This window comes from Symphalangus syndactylus, chromosome 22, assembly GCF_028878055.3.
Source record: "Symphalangus syndactylus isolate Jambi chromosome 22, NHGRI_mSymSyn1-v2.1_pri, whole genome shotgun sequence".
Lineage (NCBI taxonomy): Eukaryota > Metazoa > Chordata > Mammalia > Primates > Hylobatidae > Symphalangus > Symphalangus syndactylus.
Window position 1 is genome coordinate 9149573 of NC_072444.2, and position 18519 is coordinate 9168091.

Genomic DNA, 18519 nt, shown 5'->3' on the forward strand with positions numbered 1-18519 from the left:
ACCTTTACTGGGATGGGCTAGGAAAAGCATCAGAAAGAGGCATCATGAGCTAAGCAAGAAGGAAGAAGGGAGGAAGAGCATGTACAGCACTTTGGGAGGCTGAGGTGGAAGAATCACTTGAGGCCAGGAGTTCAAGAGCAGGCTGCACAACATAGCGAGATCCTGTCTCTCAAAAAAAAAAAAAAAAAAAAATTAGCCATTAGCCAGGTGTGGTGGCACGTGCCTATGGTCCCAGCTAGCTGGGAAGCTTAGGTGGGAGAGCTTGGCAGTCAAGGCTGCATTGAGCCATGATCATGCCACTGCACTCCAGTGGGCAATAGAGCGAGACTCTGTCTCAAAAACAAAACAAAACAAAAAAACAAACTTGCCTTTAGACAATTTGTGGTGGTCAGAGAATTGCAAATTTCTTCATTTGGAGAGGCACAGTGAGAAAAAGACATGAGGCTGAAATATACTGCCTGACAGCTGGATGCTGGCCTGTCTTCAAACTGCTCTTTCTACCTTTCCGTAAGTTACTTCTGTCTTGAGAGTGTAGTCTTACAGCAGCATAGTCAGGTAGGCCAGACTGTGAACTCATTGGAAAGTGGAAACTAAAACCAACAATTTGACAGCCTTTCTTCATTACAGGGTAATGATTTGTTTCATTTTCTTAACACCTGGTTGAAAAGTCTTCTCCCAATTGACTTTAGGTGTTGACCAAGAAGAAATTACAGGACTTAGTAAGAGAAGTGGATCCTAATGAGCAGTTGGATGAAGATGTGGAGGAGGTAAGGCAGGGTTGGGTACCCCAGAAACTGGTCCCTGAGAACTGATATAGCATAGTGGTTAAGAGCACAAACAGGCCAGATGCAGTGGCTCATGCCTTTTGAGAGACTGAAGCAGGAGGATTGCTGGAGCCCAGAGGTTCAAGACCAACCTAGGCCATATAGTGAGACCTTGTCTCTGCAAAAAATTAAAAAATTAGCTGAGTGCCAGGCGCAGTGGCTCGCTCCTGTAATCCCAGCACTTTGGGAGGCCGAGGCTGGTGGATCACAAGGTCAGGAGATCAAGACCATCCTGGCTAACATAGTGAAACCCCGTCTCTACTAAAAATAAAAAAAAAAATTAGCCAGGCATGGTGGCGGGCACCTGTAGTCCCAGCTACTCGGGAGGCTGAGGCAAGAGAATGACGTGAACCCAGGAGGCAGAGTGCAGTGAGCCGAGACCATGCCACTGCACTCCAGCCTGGGGGACAGAGCGAGACTCCGTCTCAAAAAAAAAAAAAAAGAAAAAAAATTAGCTGAGCGTGGTGGTGTGTACCTATAGTTCCAGCTACTAGGGAGGTTGAAGTGTTCTTAAACTCAGAAGGCCGAGGTTGCAGTAAGCCAAGATTGCACCACTGCAATAAATAAATAAAATAAGAGCACAGACAAATCTGAATTTGCTTTATACCCAATAACTGCTGCTACTTTTTCCTGTTAAAAAAGGCATAGTCTGTTGCTCATAGGCAATCACTTTCAACAATTTTAGCTGTTTCTGTAACATTCTTCTGTATTTCTAAGTAATATACTTAAAGAGATATTCTTTGACCCATTAATTTTATAATATTCTTTTTTTTTTTTGAGACAGAGTTTCGCTTTTGATGCCCAGGCTGGAGTGCAATGGCGCGATCTTGGCTCACCGCAACCTCCGCCTCCCGGGTTCAAGCGATTCTCCTGCCTTAGCCTCCCGAGTAGCTGGGATTATAGGCATGCGCCACCACACCTGGCTAATTTTTGTATTTTTAGTAGAGATGGGGTTTCTCCATGTCAGTCAGGCTGGTCTCGAACTCCTGACCTCAGGTGATCCACCCACCTCGGCCTCCCAAAGTGCTGGGATTACGGGTGTGAGTCACTGTGCCCGGCCAATTTTATAAGATTCTGTTGACCGGGCGCGGTGGCTAACACCACAATCCCAGCACTTTGGGAGGCCGAGGTGGGTGGATCACAAGGTCAGGAGATCGAGACCATCCTGGCTAACATGGTGAAACCCCTTCTCTACTAAAAATACAAAAATTAGCCAGGCGTGGCGGTGTGTGCCTGTAATCCCAGCTGCTAGGGAGGTTGAGACAGGAGAATGGCATGAACCTGGGAGGCAGAGCTTGCAGTGAGCTGAGATCACACCACTGCACTCCAGCCTGGGCGACAGAGCGAGACTCCGTCTCAAAAAAAAAAGAAAAAAAAAGATTCTGTTGATTCCCTATTATGGTAGATGAGATTTTTTTACACCACTCACATGTGTGCCATATAACTTTTATTTATTTATTTATTTATTTTGAGACAGTCTTGCTCTGTTGCCCAGGCTGGAGTATAGTGGCAGGATCTCAGCTTACCGCATTCTCTGCCTCCCGGGGGTTCAAGTGATTCTCCTGCCTCAGCCTCCCAAGTAGCTGGGATTATAGGCATGTGCCACCACACCTGGCTAATTTTTGTATTTTTAGTAGAGATGAGGTTTTGCCATGTTGGCCAGGCTGGTCTCGGACTCCTGACCTCAAGTGATTCACCCACCTCAGCCTCCCAAAGTGCTGGGATTACAGGCATGAGCTATCACGCCTGCTGGCCCATATAACTTTCCTTACTGTTTTTCTTTTTTTTTTTTTTTTTGAGACAGAATCTTGCTCAGCCGCCCAGGCTGGAGTGCAGTGATGCGATAACAGCTCACTGCAAACTCCATCTCCCAGGTTCAAGTGATTCTCCCACCTCAGCCTCCCAAGTAGCTGGGATTATAGGTGCACGCCACCATACCTGACTAATTTTCGTATTTTTAGTAGTAACAAGATTTTACCATGTTGGCCAGGCTGGTCTCAAACTTCTGACCTCAAGTGATCTGTCCACCTTGGCCTCTCAAAGTGCTGGGATTATAGGTCTGAGCCACTACGCCTGACCCTGGCTATTCATTCTTAAAGAATCACTCGCTGAAAAGCTGATTTGAAGCATAATTGATGGATTTGGCCCAGTAATACATGGGTAAATGTTTAACAACTAGCTCTTCGGAGAAAAATGCCCGATTTGCAGTGCTTTATTATTTCTGTGGTGTAGCTGTTTCTACCAACATAACATCACTAAATACAAACTTGGGAAAAGAGGTACATAGTTGGCTTTTATGAGCTGGTCTCAGTTCACTCTAGCAGACCACAAGACTTTACTTCAGAGTAATTTGTCCACAAGTCAACCTTCCTAATAGAAGATTCCCTAAATGTCAGTATCTGTAAGTCTTTTCTCAGGAATCATTCAGTATCTCCAGAGAAAATTCCAGTCTCCTATCTTGAGGGTTTATCCTTTAGCTTCTTTTTTTTTTGAGACGGAGTCTCGCTCCGTTGCCCAGGCTGGAGTGCAGCGGCATGATCTTGGCTCACTGCAACCTCCGCCTCCCAGGTTCAAGTGATTCTCCTGCATCAGCCTCCTGAGAAGCTGGAACTACAGGCTCACGCCACCACACCTGGCTAATTTTTGTAATTTTAGTAGAGACGGGGTTTCACCATATTGGTCAAGCTGGTCTCAAACTCATGACCTCAGGTTATCCACCCACTTCGGCCTCGCAAAGTGCTGGGATTACTGGCATGAGCCACTGCACCTGGCAATGTTTTTTTAACTGTTATTTTAATGGGATTAGGGAAGGACAGGAGGTCATTTTTGGAGTTGATCTGCTGTTTAATCAGAAATCTTTCTCTAAGATGGTGTCCATTTGGTTCCCACAGTAAAGATGACAATGTGTCAATGGTCCACCAGAACAAGGAATTTTGTATCTATGGTTGTAATTTTAGTTTGTTTTTGTTTGTCAGCAGAAGCAGCCATGGGGACTATATTGACTGATAAAAATCTCAGTTTTTTCATGTGTGTGCATATATATATATATATATAAATTTATTTATTTATTTATTTTTGAGACAAGGTGTCCGTCACCCAGGCTGGAGTGCCGTGCCATGATCACAGCTCACTGCAGTCTTGACTAACTGGACTCAAGCAAGCCTCCCACTTCAGCCTCCCAAGTAGCTGGGACTACAAGTGCATGCCACCAAGCCCAGCTAATTTCTGTATTTTTTGTAGAGACAGGGTTTTGCCATCCATGTTGCCCAGGCTAGTCTCGAATTCCAGAGCTCAAGCAAACCATCTGCCTCAGCCTCCCGAAGTTCTGGGATTATAGGAGTGAGCCACTGCTCCTGGCCTCATAGATTTTTATCTTCAGAATTCTCATCCTTCTCTTCACACAGTCCAATAATAATTGACAGTGATGTGGAAAGAACTCAAGATTTAGACTCAGAACCCTTGAGGTGGAATCCTGGTTCCTCTGCTTGCTTGCTTTTTTTTTTTTGTCTCGCCCTGTCACCCAGGCTGGAGTGCAGTGGTGCAGTCTCGGCTCACTGCAACCTCCGCTGCCTGGGCTTGAGCGATTCTCCTGCCTCAACCTCCAGAGTAGCTGGGATTACAGATGCCCGCCACCATGCCCAGCTAATTTTGTATTTTTAGTAGAGACAGGGTTTTACCATGTTGGTCAGGCTGGTCTCAAACTCCTGACCTCAGTTGATCCACCTGCGTTGGCCTTCCAAAGTGCTGGGATTACAGGCATGAGCCACTGTGCCCAGCCCTTAGAGACTGGGTTTCACCATGTTGGTCAGGCTGGTCTGGAACTCCTGACCTCAAGTATCTGCCCACCTCAGCCTCCCAAAGTTCTGGGATTACAGGTGTGAGCCACCATGCCTGGCCTCTTTATTTGTTATTTATTTTTAATTATTATTATTTTTTTTTTGAGACAGAGTCTCGCCCTGTCGCCAGGCTGGAGTACAGTGGCACAATCTTGGCTCACTGCAACCTCCGCCTCCCAGGTTCAAGTGATTCTCCTGCCCCAGCCTCCCAAGTAGCTGGGACTACAGGCATGTGCCACCACGCCCAGCTAATTTTTGTATTTTTAGTAGATACAGGGTTTCACCATGTTGGCCAGGATGGTCTCAATCTCTTGACTTCGTGATTCGCCTGCCTCAGCCTCCCAAAGTGCTGAGATTACAGGCGTGAGCCACCGCGCCCGGCCTATTTATTTTTAAATACAGATGGGGCTCTCACAATATTGTTGGGCTGGTCTCGAACTTCTGACCTCAAGTGATCCTCCCAACTCGGCTTCCCAAATTGCTGGATTACAGGCATGAGCCATTGTGCCTGGCCGCCTGCTTTCTACTTACATGGTCATGAACAAATTAGTCTCTCTGAGCCTGTGAAATCCTCTATGGAATGAATAAAATCCATGTCCCATTTTCTTCACAGGATTATTGTAAGGACTAAGTGAGATAATGGAAACAAAAGTGCTTTTAAGATACTGTGAGTGAGGAATTCAAATGATTCACTTTTATTTTCCCACTAATAAAGATATGGAGGGTAGGAATTGGGATAGTTGATCACTGCTGGGTAGAAAGTATATGCTCAGAAAGGTGTGAGTTGCACTCAACCTGGGTAACATTTCTTTTGTCCTTCTCATTCCCCTTCCCCACCTTAGCCCACATGCTGATTCCAGCCTTCTACTAGAATGCCTGACTTAACATGCAATCCAAGCTGAAAGCAGTTGTCCCAGCAACAGGAGCCTACCCTGCCAATGTCGTGCTGACTCTTCCCACTTTACCTTCCCTAGATGCTGCTGCAGATTGCTGATGATTTTATCGAGAGTGTGGTGACAGCAGCCTGTCAGCTTGCGCGGCATCGCAAGTCCAGCACCCTGGAGGTGAAAGATGTTCAGCTGCATTTAGGTATGTGGTGTTGTTTCTTCCTGAAGTATATATTCCACTGCTTCTTCAGGACTGCCAGGGAAAGTGTAGTCAGAGGAACCCTCATGCCAGAACCAGACTTTTGGGCACTGGGATTTATGTATTAATTCAATAACAGCACCAAATAGGAAAGAGAAATCCGTCTATGGTAGGGAGAATGAGCCCAGGCATGGGTTTGAAACCAGATTCTGCCACTTTCCAGCTATATCAGCCTATTTTTCCTACCTAGTGTCTCTTAGAGTCTGTTTCCTTATTTGTAAAGTGAGAATCATAATATCCTCCTTACAGAATAATTGTGAGAATTATAGACTATGTCTGTAAAGTGACTGGCACAGGGCCTGCACAAAGTAGGATCCAGTAAATGTAGGTACTGTTATGTCTTCACCATTCAAATAAAACTGTTCCTCAGTGTTCCCTTAGAGTTTTAGCCTATTTATGCATTTTTTCCCAAGTTTATAATCATAATATACATACAATTTTATATTCTCCTTTTCTACTTAACGACACTAAATTTGAGTTTGAGTTTTTCTGGGAGATACTCAGCTAACAGTGATAACCATAATCACTTGGAAATGAATAAGCAGCCCTCTGCATTGGATACAATGTGATTAAAAGAAAGAGATCAGTCTATAACTGTGTTACATATATGTATATATGCGTATATATGTATATATTTATGTGTGTATATATATTTTATATATAATTTATATATATTTATATATAAATGCTTTATATACAATTTATATATATATATATAAATATATATATATTTTTGATCGAGTCTCACTGCCACCCAGGTTAGAGTGCAGTGACACCATCTTAGCAACCTCCACCTCCTGGGTTCAAGTGATTCCCCTGCCTCAGCCTCCTAAGTAGCTGGGACTACAGGCCTGCGCCACCACACCTGGCTAATTTTTGTATTTTCAGTAGAGATGGAGTTTCATCATGTTGGTCAGCCTGGTCTCGTACTCCTGGCCTCTGGTGATCCACCTGCCTTGGCCTCCCAAAGTGCTGGGATTACAGTCATGAGCCACCATGCCCAGCCCAGTCTATAACTATAGAGACAGGCCAAATGAATGAGATTCGGTGCAGATCAGCCCATGACTAATTATTGAAAGACTTCCTTCACAGTGTCAAGAAGCTATTGCCTTGGGGAGGCATTGGTAGTCTAGGTAAAGTAAATAACACACTTTGGGTAATGTTGCTGGTATCTAAAGAAAAGGACAGATATTTTGGTTATCCACTAATGTGTAGCAAACTATCCCAAAAACAGTGGTTTAGCACAATAACAGTTGTTGATTTTATTCATGAATCTGGGGGTTGACTGGGCTCAGCTAGTTTTACTAAGTCAGGCAGTGGCTGGGCCTGAGATTGTCTTGAAGGAAGGCATACTAGTTTCCTAGGGTTACCTTAACAAAATGCCATAAACTTGGCAGCTTAAAACAAGAAAAAATTTTCTCTCACAGTTCTGCAGGCCAGAAATCTGAAATCTAGGTGTCGGCAGGGTCATGCTTCCTCTGCTGCTCCTAGGGAAGAATCTGTTCTTGCCTCCTCCTAGCCTCCGATGGTGGCTGGCAGTCCTTGGTTTTCCATGGCTTGTAGCTACAGAAATCCAAGTTTTGCCTCAGTCTTTACATGGCCTTTTCCCTCTGTGTCTCTTCTTTTCTTCTCAGAGGACACCAGTCATATTGGATTAAGGGCTAACCCTACTCCAGTACGATCTCATTTTAACCAATTTCATCTGCAACATCCCTATTTCCAAATAAGATCATATTCTGGAGGTACTTAAGGTTAAGACTGCAACATATCTTTTTTAGGGACGCATTTAAATAATCCATAACAGAAGGCTTCATATCTTCCGTGTCTGATGCCTGGTCTAAGAACACTGAAAAAGCTGGGATTCTGCAGGTGTCTCCCTCTGTCCCTCCCAACCCTCCCATTCCACTTCACGTTCCCCAATCCTAACCTTCCCATCTTCCCCACCCACTGTCTCTCTATATGGTCTCATCCTTTAGCAGTCCCAGGATAGCTACACTTCTTATATGGAAGCTAAAGGCTCCCAGAACTAACACCCCATGAGCACCTGGCAGAAAACTTCATGGCCTTTTCTAACGCAGTCTTTGGCATCACTCCTGGCGAATTCTATCCTTTGAGGCAGTCAGAAACCTGTCCAGGTTCGGCGGGAGGGAACACAGACCCCACCTCTTTTTTTTTTTTTTTTTTGAGACAGTCTCACTCTGTCGCCCAGGCTGGAACCCAGTGGTGCAATCTTGGCTCACTGCAACCTCTGCCTCCCAGGTTCAAGGGATTCTTCTGCCTCAGCCTCCTGAGTAGCTGGGACTACAGGCACATGCCACCATGCCCAGCTAATTTTTGTATTTTTAGTAGAGATGGGGTTTCACCATATTGGCCAGGCTGGTCTCGAACTCCTGACCGCATTATCCTCCCCGCTCAGCCTCCCAAAGTGCTGAGATTACAGGTGTGAGCCACCACGCCCGGCTGACTCCACCTCTTGATAGCAGGAGTGTAAAGGAATTTATAGACATGTTTTACAACCACCACTAGCGGCCAGGCATGGTGGCTCACACCTGTAACTCCAGCATTTTGGGAAGCTGAGGCAGGAGGATCGCTTCAGCCCAGGAGTTCGAGACTAGCCTGGTTAACATAGTGAGACCTCATCTCTACAAAAGATTTAAAAATTAGCCAGGCAGGTGGAGTGCACCTGTAGTCCCAGCTACTCAGGAGGCTAAGACAGGAGGATCACTTGAGCCCGGGAGGTCAAGGCTGCAGTGAGCTATCACGCCACTGCACTCTAGCCTGAGTGACAGAGTAAGACCCTGTCTCTAAATAAATAAATAAGTAAATACATACATAATCAAAAAATAAATCGGCCAGGCATGGTGGCTCATGCCTGTAATCCCAGAACTTTGGGAGGCCAAGGTGGGCGGGTCACCTGAGGTCAGGCATTTGAGACCAGCCTGGCCAACATGGTGAAACCCCATCTCTACCAAAAATACAAAACTTAGCTGGGCGTGGTGGTGCACGCCTGTAGTCCCAGCTACTCCAGAGGCTGAGGCACGAAAATCGCTTGAATCCAGGAGGCAGAGGTTGCAGTGAGCCAAGATCGCACCACTGCACTCCAGCCTGGGTGACAGAGCAGTAGCCCATCTCAAAAAAAAAAAAAGTTAAAGTTAAATGAGATAATTTACATAGAATGCTTTGCACAATGTTGCTTTGACCATGCATTTACTACATTTCATTCACTAAATGATTGTTGTTGCTATTATATTAAGATTATATAGGCCGGGCGTGGTGGCTCACGCCTGTAATCCCAGCACTTTGGGAGGCCGAGGCAGGCAGATCACTTGAGGTCAGGAGTTCGAGACCAGCCTGACCAACGTGGAGAAACCCTACCTCCACTAAAAATACAAAATTAGCCAGACGTGGTGGCACATGCCTGTAATCCCAGCTACTTGGGAGGCTGAGGCACGAGAATTGCTTGAACCCAGGAGGTGGAGGTTGCAGTGAGCTGAGATTACACCACTGCACTCCAGCCTGGGCAACAAGAGCGAAACTCAGTCTCAAAAAATAAATAAATAAAAACGATTACATAAGATAGATGTATACACATGTAACGCACATAGGTATACACAGTTACGTACATAGACACACATACATGTATGTATTCATGTGTGGTAGATACTCTCTTTATTATTTATTTATTTTTTTTTTTTTGAGACGGAATTTCACTCTTTTTGCCCAGGCTGGAATGCAAGGGTGTGACCTTGGCTCACTGCAACCTCTGCCTTCCAGGTTCAAGCAATTCTCCTGCCTCAGCCTTCGGAGTAACTGAGATTACATAGGCGCCCTCCACCACGCTTGGCTAATTTTTTGTATTTTATTTATTTATTTATTTACTTTGAGACAGAGTCTCAGTCTGTCACCCAGGCTGGAATGCAGTGGCGCAATCTCTGCTCACTGCAACCTGTGCCTCCCGGGTTCAAGCGATTCTCCTGCTTCAGCCTCCCGAGTAGCTGGGACCACAGGCACACACCACCATGCCCGGCTAATTTTTTGTATCTTTAGTCGTGACAGGTTTTCACTGTGTTGCCCAGGCTGGTCTCCAACTCCTGAGCTCAGGCAATCTGCCCACCTTGGCCTCCCAAAGTGCTGGGATTACAGCCGTGAGCCACCACGCCTGGCCTGCTCTCTTTCTTTAAAGTGACTTTGCACACTTTATCTACTTTTTTCTTTTTTTGAGACAGAGTCTCGCTGTCGCCCAGGCTGGAGTGCAGTGGCGCGATCTCGGCTCATTGCAGGCTCCGCCTCCCGGGGTTCACGCCATTCTCCTGCCTCAGCCTCCGGAGTAGCTGGGACTACAGGCGCCCGCCACCTCGCCCGGCTAATTTTTTGTATTTTTAGTAGAGACGGGGTTTCACTGTGTTAGCCAGGATGGTCTCGATCTCCTGACCTCGTGATCTGCCCGCCTCGGCCTCCTAAAGTGCTGGGATTACAGGCGTGAGCCACCGTGCCCAGCCTCACTTTATCTACTTTTTGTTGACTGTAAAGTTCAATTCCTAGAGAATAAACTGTCTGCAACCTCCACCACCCGAGTTCAAGGGATTTTTTTTGAGATAGAGCCTTGCTCTGTTGCCCACGCTGGAGTGCAGTGGCGCAATCTTGGCTCACTGCAAGCTCCGCCTCCCAGGTTCATGCCATTCTCCTTCCTCAGCCTTCCGAGTAGCTGGGACTACAGGCGCCCGCCACCATGCCCGGCTATTTTTTTTTTTTTTTTTTTGTATTTTCAGTAGAGACTGGGTTTCACTGTGTTAGCCAGGATGGTCTCGATTCCTGACTTTTTGATCTGCCAGCCTTGGTCTCCCAAAGTGCTCGGATTACAGGCATGAGCCACCGCGCCCGGCTGTTCAAGGGATTCTTGTTCCTTGTAGCTGAGATTATAGGTACTCACCATCACTCTTGGCTAATTTTTGTATTTTTAGTAGATAGGGGGTTTCACCATGTTGTCCAGGCTACTCTTGAATTCCTGGCCTCAAGTGATCCACCCGCCTCAGCCTCCCAAAGTGGTGGGATTAGAGGTGTGAATCATCATGCCTGGCCCTTTTTGTTTTCTTTTGAGGCAGGATCTTCCTCTGTCACCCAGGCTGCAGTGCAGGTGGTGTGATTATGGCTCACTGCATCTTCTACCTCCTGGGCTCAAGTGATCCTCCTGCCTTAGACTCCCAAGTAGTTGGGACTACAAGTGCACACCACCACTTACAGCTAAAAAAAAAGTTTTCTTTTTGAGATGGAGTCTCGCTCTGTCACCTAGGCTGGAGTGCAGTGGTGCCATCTCAGCTCACTGCAACCTCTGCCTCCTGGGTTCAGGAGATTCTCCTGCCTCAGCCTCCCAAGTAGCTGGGATTATAGGCACCTGCCACCATGCCTGACTAATTTTTTGTATTTTTAGTAGACACCAGGTTTCGCCATGTTGGCCAGACTGGTCTTGAACTCCTGACTTCAGGTGATCCGCCCACTTTGGCCTCCCGAAGTGCTGGGATTACAGGCGTGACCCACCACTCCCCGCCCAGCTAATATTTTTATTTCTAATAACAATGCAGTCTCACTATTATGCCTACACTGGTCTTGAACTCCTGGCCTCAAGCAGTCCTCCCGTCTTGGCCTCCCAAAGTGCTGAGATTACAGGAATGAGCCACCACATCTGGCCAGTGTCACTTTCAAATACTAATAACATAAATTGTTAGCAGAAGGTTTCAGACATTCTGTTTTCAAAGAAATATTGGGCCAGGTGTTGTGGCTTATGCCAGTGGTTTGCTAAAAGTGACATACACCTTTATACGTGAGTTTAGGGGGCCATGCCCCTATGCCAGTTACTGTCAAAGAGGAATAAACAAAGTCCTTGTCCTCTGGGAACTTCTTGTGATAATCTTATAAGGAAGATAATATCCAGGGGCACCAGGGCATGGAACTGTGGTGTGGACATACCTCTCTCTATATCCATACCTATATGTTTATCCTAGGCTCTGGGCTGAATACTTCACATGCACTATGTCACTGAATGCCCCAACCACCCTGTCAGTGGTTATTACTGTTGTTACGGCTACATAAAAAATGAAGAAACTGGGACCCAGCGTCATACAGCTGCTCAGTGAAGCAGCAGACCTCAGCTTTGGCTCTTAATTCCAGAATGCTTGAAGTGCCTTCATGTCCCTTAGGTGTGAGAGGGGTTACTTTGAGTTTAGGATTAAGATAACTAAAGAAATAAATGATATTTATTTTCTGTGGATTGGATAAGCTGCATGGAAACCTCAGGGCTCAGCATTCACAGCTTTGACTAAATTACCTCTTTTTCTTTGCAAGAAGCTTGAATTTTGTCCTTTAGAAACCTTGGAGGAAGCCAGGCATGGTGGCTGATGCCTGTAATACCAACACTTTGGGAGGCTGAGGCAGGAGGATGTGCTTGAGCCCAAAAGTTCAACATAACAAGACCCCCTCTCTATAAAAAATAGAAATAAACAGCCAGGCGCAGTGGCTCACACCTGTAATCCCAGCACTTTGGGAGGCTGAGGCGGGCAGATCACCTGAGGTCAGGAGTTCGAGACCAGCCTGGCCAACATGGTGAAACCCCGTTTCTACTAAAAATACAAAAATTAGCTGGGGCCAGGTACAGTGTCTCATGCCTGTAATCCTAGAACTTTGGCAGTTCGAGGCGGGTGGATCATGAGGTCAGGAGTTCAAGACCAGCCTGACCAAGATGGTGAACCCCTGTCTCTACTAAAAATACAAAAATTAGCCGGGTGCGGTGGCAGATGCCTGTAATCCCAGCTACTTGGGAGTCTGAGGCAGGAGAATCGCTTGAACCCAGGTGGCAGAGGTTTCAGTGAGCCGAGATCGTGCCACTGCACTCCAACCCGGGCAACAGAGTGAGACTCCATCTCCAAAAAATAAAAAAGAAAAAAGCCAGGCATGGTGGCACACAACTGTAATCCCAGCTACTCAGGAGGCTGGGGCAGGAGAATTGCTTGAACCTGGCAAATGAGCCTGTGGCGTATTCAGTGTTGAAGCCTGGTAGGTTGCAGTGAGTCGAGATTGTGCCATTGCACTCCAGCCTGGGCAACAAGAGCAAAACTCAGTCTTAAAGAAAGAAAGAAATATAAGAAATAAGAAATATTAGCTGGCCATGGTGGCATGCGCCTGTAGTCCCAGCTGCTTGGGAGGCCAGGATGGGAAGATCGCTTGTGCTGGGGCAGTCAAGGCTGTAGTGAGCCAAGATTGTGCCACTGCACCCCACTCTGAGTGACAGAGTGGGAAGACCCTGTCTCCAAAAAAAAAGAAAAAACCTTGGAAAAGCCATGTCCATTTTCCCCATTTGTAATAGAATCCCTCTGTGGAGTTAGTTAGTAGCCAGATGCCCACATTCATCCTCCCTGATCCAAGGGGGTCACATTGCACTCCTGGTACTGCTTCTTTTTTTTTTTTTTTTTTTTTACAAACTGAAATTCAATCCATTTATTTACATGTACATTGTACATAAGTTTACAAATTCTCACTTCTGCCACTCAGCTAGAACTTTTCGGGGAAAGCCTCCATCTCTTCCTTGATCCTGTTTTCTACAAGTAATGCGAAGTTACTGTCTGTGTTTTGAAGGTTATAGCTGACAAACACCTGTTTGTTGGTCTTCCTGGCTAGGCGCTGGGCAAGGCCAGTAGAGGTCGTGTCGGAAGTGTCTCCAAGGAGGGAGGTAGACATGGGGATGGAGTCGTAGCGGCTGCACATGGCCACGGCGAGGTTGCGCAGGTGCGGCGTGGCCCCCACCCACAGGAACAGCGAGTCTGTCAGCCGCATGACGTGGAAGTGGACCAGCTGCTCCCACAGCCTCGCGCTGAAGTTGTGCAGGGAGACGTCCCCGCCGGCGGCGGCAACCAGTCCCTCCATGCCGCCCCACGGCTACCGGCCCACAGCGCCAGACCCGGGTCTCCCTGGTACTGCTTCTTGGTATGTTTATCTCTGTGCTGGCTTCTTCCTTGCAGAGCGCCAGTGGAACATGTGGATCCCAGGATTTGGCTCTGAAGAAATCCGACCCTACAAAAAAGCTTGCACCACAGAAGCTCACAAACAGGTGAGGAAATGCCAGAGCCCTGGGGACAGCCAGGGCTGATTCCTTGAGTTACGTCTCAGAGTGGATACACACAGCTACCTTCTAGGGGGTCTCGCTTCCCCCACACAGCAAACTTCACTCTCTGGATCAAGGGTCAGAGAGGGCAAGAGGCAGCAGCAGTCTCCGGGACTTCAGTAAGATATTCACATGGTGCTGTGCTGTTCCCGCATGTGGTCTGTTTTTTCTCGTAACTCTGTTGAGTGTCACTTAAAGCTGTTGATTCTGGGTTCTTCTAATATGGATGGAGCTCGCCCCACCATACCTCCTTAATGAAATCTTCCTTCATTGTTGCTGATTGCAACACCATATATGGTCCTACGAAGAGAGGGCAGGTTAAAGAAAGCAAAAATGTGCTGTACTTGTTCTGAGAGGTAGTATCCAGGCTGCCGTGCTGGACATTCTGGCCTGTGTCCTGGTTTTACCTTTGAACAAGGTTCCCTCTGAACAAGGAACCTAGGAGTCAGTGTGAGAATACCACTTCTGGGCCGGGCGCGGTGGCTCACGCTTGTAATCCCAGCACTTTGGGAGGCCGAGGCGGGCGGATCACGAGATCAGGAGATTGAGACCACGGTGAAACCCCGTCTCTACTAAAAATACAAAAAATTAGCCAGGCTTGGTGGCGGGCGCCTGTAGTCCCAGCTACTCGGAGAGGCTGAGGCAGGAGAATGGCGTGAACCCGGGAGGCGGAGCTTGCAGTGAGCCGAGATTGCGCCACTGCACTCCAGCCTGGGTGAGAGCGCGAGACTCGGTCTCCGGAAAAAAAAAAAAAGAGAGTAACACTTCTGCTGTGGAGCAAGTCATCCCCATCTTTGGTCAGTCCAACAGCAGTGCTGGCCTCCCTCTGACAAGGCTGTTATCCTTTCTGTCTTAAGTGGCTACTCTGATTTCAAACGTGAGCTTTTTCCAAGCTTAGCAGGCACAGCTGGGCAGTCCTGGTTGAGTGCCCTGCTTCGCCATAGCCTGGTATCTCTGAAGTAGGCGTTTGTAGAGCTCATGGAGCCAGCCCTACAGGGAAGCCACCAGTTTCCTGAGCGGAAAGATTGCACTGTTCAGAAGAGAGTCCCTCCAAACAATGGACTGTCACCTTGCGCTCCCAACTTAACCATCTTCAGCCCTATTTATTTAGTCAACAAATGCCATAATATTGGTATTTGGTCAAAAAGAATGAGCAAAGCAAGTTGTTAATTTGGCTAGTAGCTAGTAATAGTAAAAGAATTCAGATCATGAAACCTGTGATCTGAGTGTTTCCATGATGGACTGTGGTAGAAGTTGTTAGTCTTCAGTTTCTCTTCAATGCAGGTCATGAGGTGTGAAATGTCAGCTCCCTTTGTGTGTGGCAACACTTTGAAATTGAGGCCCTTTCCCTATTGTGTCCATCATCGGAGAAAAGATTGGGGTCAGGGGGCCCCAGAAAACACATGCTTGGCTAGGCGCAGTGGCTCATGCCTGTAATCCTAGCACTTTGGGAGGCTGAGGCTGGTGGATCACTTGAGGTTAGGAGTTTGAGACCAGCCTGGCCAACGTAGTGAAACCCTGTCTCTACTAAAAATACAAAAATTAGCCAGGCGTGGTGGCACGTCCCTGTAATCCGAGCTACTGGGGAGGCTGAGGCAGGAGAATCACTTGAACTTAGGAGGCGGAGGTTGCAGTGAGCTGAAATCATGCCACTGCACTCCAGCCTGGGCAACAGAGCGAGATTCCATCTCAAAAAAAGAAAGAAAGAAAGAAAACACATGCTTTGCCAGCTTATTCTCTAAGTCCCCAAAACTCAAGAGCTGTCACTTTTTCCTGCTTTTAACTTTTTTGCCATTCTGCTAGCCTGGAGCAGTTTGGTGGATGAAATGGGTCCACTAGCCCATCTAAACATCTCTTGGGGCCTTGCAGACTGCTCTCTGGTTAAAAGGAATCTACTGAGATGCCTTGTGACTGCAGGTCTCTGAGGGCTGCGGCCTACAGTGTGGACCATGAGGCCTGCTAGCCACACAGAATGTTCCAGAAAGCTCCTGACTCCAGCTGCTGCTGTATAACTGCTTATTTGTCTCTCCTTTCAGAGAATGGCATTGATCCGGAAAACAACCAAGAAATAACACAAGGAGTGGTCAGGGAATGGACAGCAATGTATTTGGAGATACTTGAGCTGAGAACTCAGCCATCTCATCCTTGGATTTTTTTTTTTTTTTAATGCTTTACAGAGAAGCATATATTTTTTATTAACAGTGCAGCAATATCTATAATGACTGAGAGGATCTGCCAAAAGAATAAAGCCTCCCACCCCAACTTCCGGTCCCTTTTCCCTGCCATCTCAAAGAGGAGCAGTGTATCTTCCAGAGAAGATTTTATTTGTGGTTTATTATATAAGTGACTGAATATGGACAAAGTATTATGGTCTTTTGGGGTAAGACAGTATTAGCAGGATTTGTAAAGGGTTTTGTTTCCTTCTCCCTTCCCCTTTTCCCTGTACTTTGTAATGTCAGTGTTTATATGAATATGACTTTCATTTGCTTTTTCAGAATAAAGAAGTTATTAATCAAAAGACAGGATACCTTTGAAATCCCAGAGGGAGTCAGGACAAGCAAGCCTGGATTGTAGCTCTCTAGTCAGCAGGTGGCAGCATCATCATTCATTTTGGTGTTTGAGAAAAACTCAGGGATTTTCCATCCTTTTACTCCAAGGGAGGCCATAACATCAGCAGGAGTTTGAGTCCAGCTTCTCTGCCGTAAGAATTGAGTAGGGTGACCTTCTCTCACGGCCCTCAACTGAAGAGGCATCCTTGTTTTGGCAATGTTATATGCCTAAAAACCCTTTTTGGTTTTTAAATTTTTTTTTTTTTGAGACGGAATCTAGCTCTGTCACCCAGGCTAGAGTGCAGTGGCGCGATCTTGGCTCACTGCCACCTCCGCCTCCCAGGTTCAAGCCATTCTCCTGCCTCAGCTTCCCAAGTAGCTGGGATTACAGGCACCTGCCACCACTCCCAGATAATTTTTGTATTTTTACTAGAGACGGGGTTTTCACTGTGTTGGTCAGACAGGTCTCGCACTCCCAAAGTGCTGAGATTACAAGCGTGAGCCACCGCGCCCAGCCTAAAAACCCTTTTTGACCTGCTCTTCTGGAACTCCTGGAGAAAGCTGTATTTATCCCTGTCCCCGAGAAAGGATGGGAGTAGGCGCCTGTCCTCAGGATAGGCATGTCTGTGCAGGTGCCCATCTCTTCTTAGTTGCTGGTATCTTTGATCCTGCTGTTTTCACCATCATGCAGAAGAAACCAGGTGCTTTGCAGACCTCAGGGTTATGTCCTTCAGTGGCACCTAGCATCATCCTGTCCTGGGCCCAGCATGGCCCTTGTGGATTGTGAGAGTTCTGTGGGCTCTAGGGAGGATGGCTGTCCTACCCAAGGGTCACTAGCACAGGCACAGCTACCTTGATCTGCTTCGGTCTTCTGCGTCCTGAAGCTTGGCCCAGGATGAGATCCTGCATTTCAAAACTCCCTCCCACCCTGGGTTAGATTCCATGTCCCCCACTTCACAGTCTCACAGATATATTGAGTGAGCTCCTCAGAGGCTGTGCTAATGTTACTGTTGCTCTTGGCTGAAGTTTCGATGCCCCAAAGAGGCAGCCAGCTTCTTTCCCTGTGGTGTCATCCAGTGCTCACCAACAGGTCACTCTTGTGGCCGACCATCAGGACGAGGATGCTGAAGGGTTTCCCTTTCCCCAGAACCTCCTGATGCCAGTGGTGACACTCATAAAGGATATTCTGTTGGTGATATCAAACACCAAGGGGCCTCCAGCTGGGTTTCAGTAGTAGGACGAGTCACTGACCTTGGCAGCCAAGGAATCTAGAATTAGTTTTGAGATCTCCACTAAGACAGAAGGGAACACAGGAATCAGGGAAGTTTAATGGAAAGAGCTGAGGTAGAATCAAAAGACCCCAGTTCTTGATTTGCGGTGTGACAAGCAAGTGGCATCATCTATCTCAGTCTCATCCTATCTGCATATTGAGGGGCTTGTTCATTCATTCAGCAAGTATTTATAATCCCATGCCTGTCCTAAGCAGAGGGATACAATGATGAATAAAAACAGACCCAGGTGACCAGGCGCAGTGGCTCAAGCCTGTAATCTCAGCACTCTGGGAGGCCAAGGCAGGTGGATCACTTGAGGTCAGGCGTTCAAGATCAGCCTGGCCAACATGGCGAAACCCTGTCTCTACTAAAAATATAAAAAATTAGCTGGGCAGCTGAGGCAGGAGAATTGCTTGAACCTGGGAGGCAGAGGTTGTAGTGAGCCAAGATTGCACCATTGCACTCCAACCTGGGCGACAGAGCCAGACTTTGTCTCAAAAAAAAAAAAAAAAAAAAGACTCGGGACAATCCTGTTATTAGATAAGTGTAAAACTGGCACTGGGACAAGGAATTCAAAGGAGAGATTCATAGGTCTCGGTGAGGGGTCTGGTCAGCTGGGGAGAAATTTTATTTGAGCTGAGATGTGAGGGATCCAGGTAAAGGGTGTAGGGATCTCTTTCAAGGAGAGAAATTTGCCTGGTGTACAAACCTTGAGGCAGTTGAGTGAGGTAAGCTGGGCCA

The 18519-nt window shown here is 47.0% G+C and overlaps 2 protein-coding genes across 5 annotated transcripts in view; one reads left to right on the plus strand and one right to left on the minus strand.

Annotated features, from left to right (window-relative positions):
• The window catches only part of TAF12 (TATA-box binding protein associated factor 12), a 45935-nt gene extending 29459 nt beyond the window's left edge, over nt 1-16476 (plus strand). For all 4 annotated transcript variants that reach the window (XM_055261384.2, XM_055261386.2, XM_063631530.1 and 1 more), the window contains exons 3-6: nt 690-767; nt 5635-5749; nt 13816-13904; nt 15995-16476. In XM_055261384.2, the coding sequence (XP_055117359.2) occupies nt 690-767; nt 5635-5749; nt 13816-13904; nt 15995-16030 (318 nt within the window). In that variant the 3' untranslated portion in view covers nt 16031-16476. The remainder of the gene's footprint in view (nt 1-689; nt 768-5634; nt 5750-13815; nt 13905-15994) is intronic.
• Nucleotides 13280-13775, minus strand: LOC129472042 (proteasome assembly chaperone 4). Its single transcript, XM_055261395.2, has one exon. It carries the CDS (start codon nt 13718-13720, stop codon nt 13349-13351), a length of 372 nt encoding a protein of 123 aa, XP_055117370.1. The 5' UTR covers nt 13721-13775; the 3' UTR covers nt 13280-13348.
• Nucleotides 16477-18519: the final 2043 nt, after the last annotated feature.

Coding starts and splice junctions, on each gene's coding strand:
- LOC129472042 (XM_055261395.2), bottom strand. CDS start 13,720: ATGGAGGGACTGGTTGCCGCCGCCGGCGGGGACGTCTCCCTGCACAAC.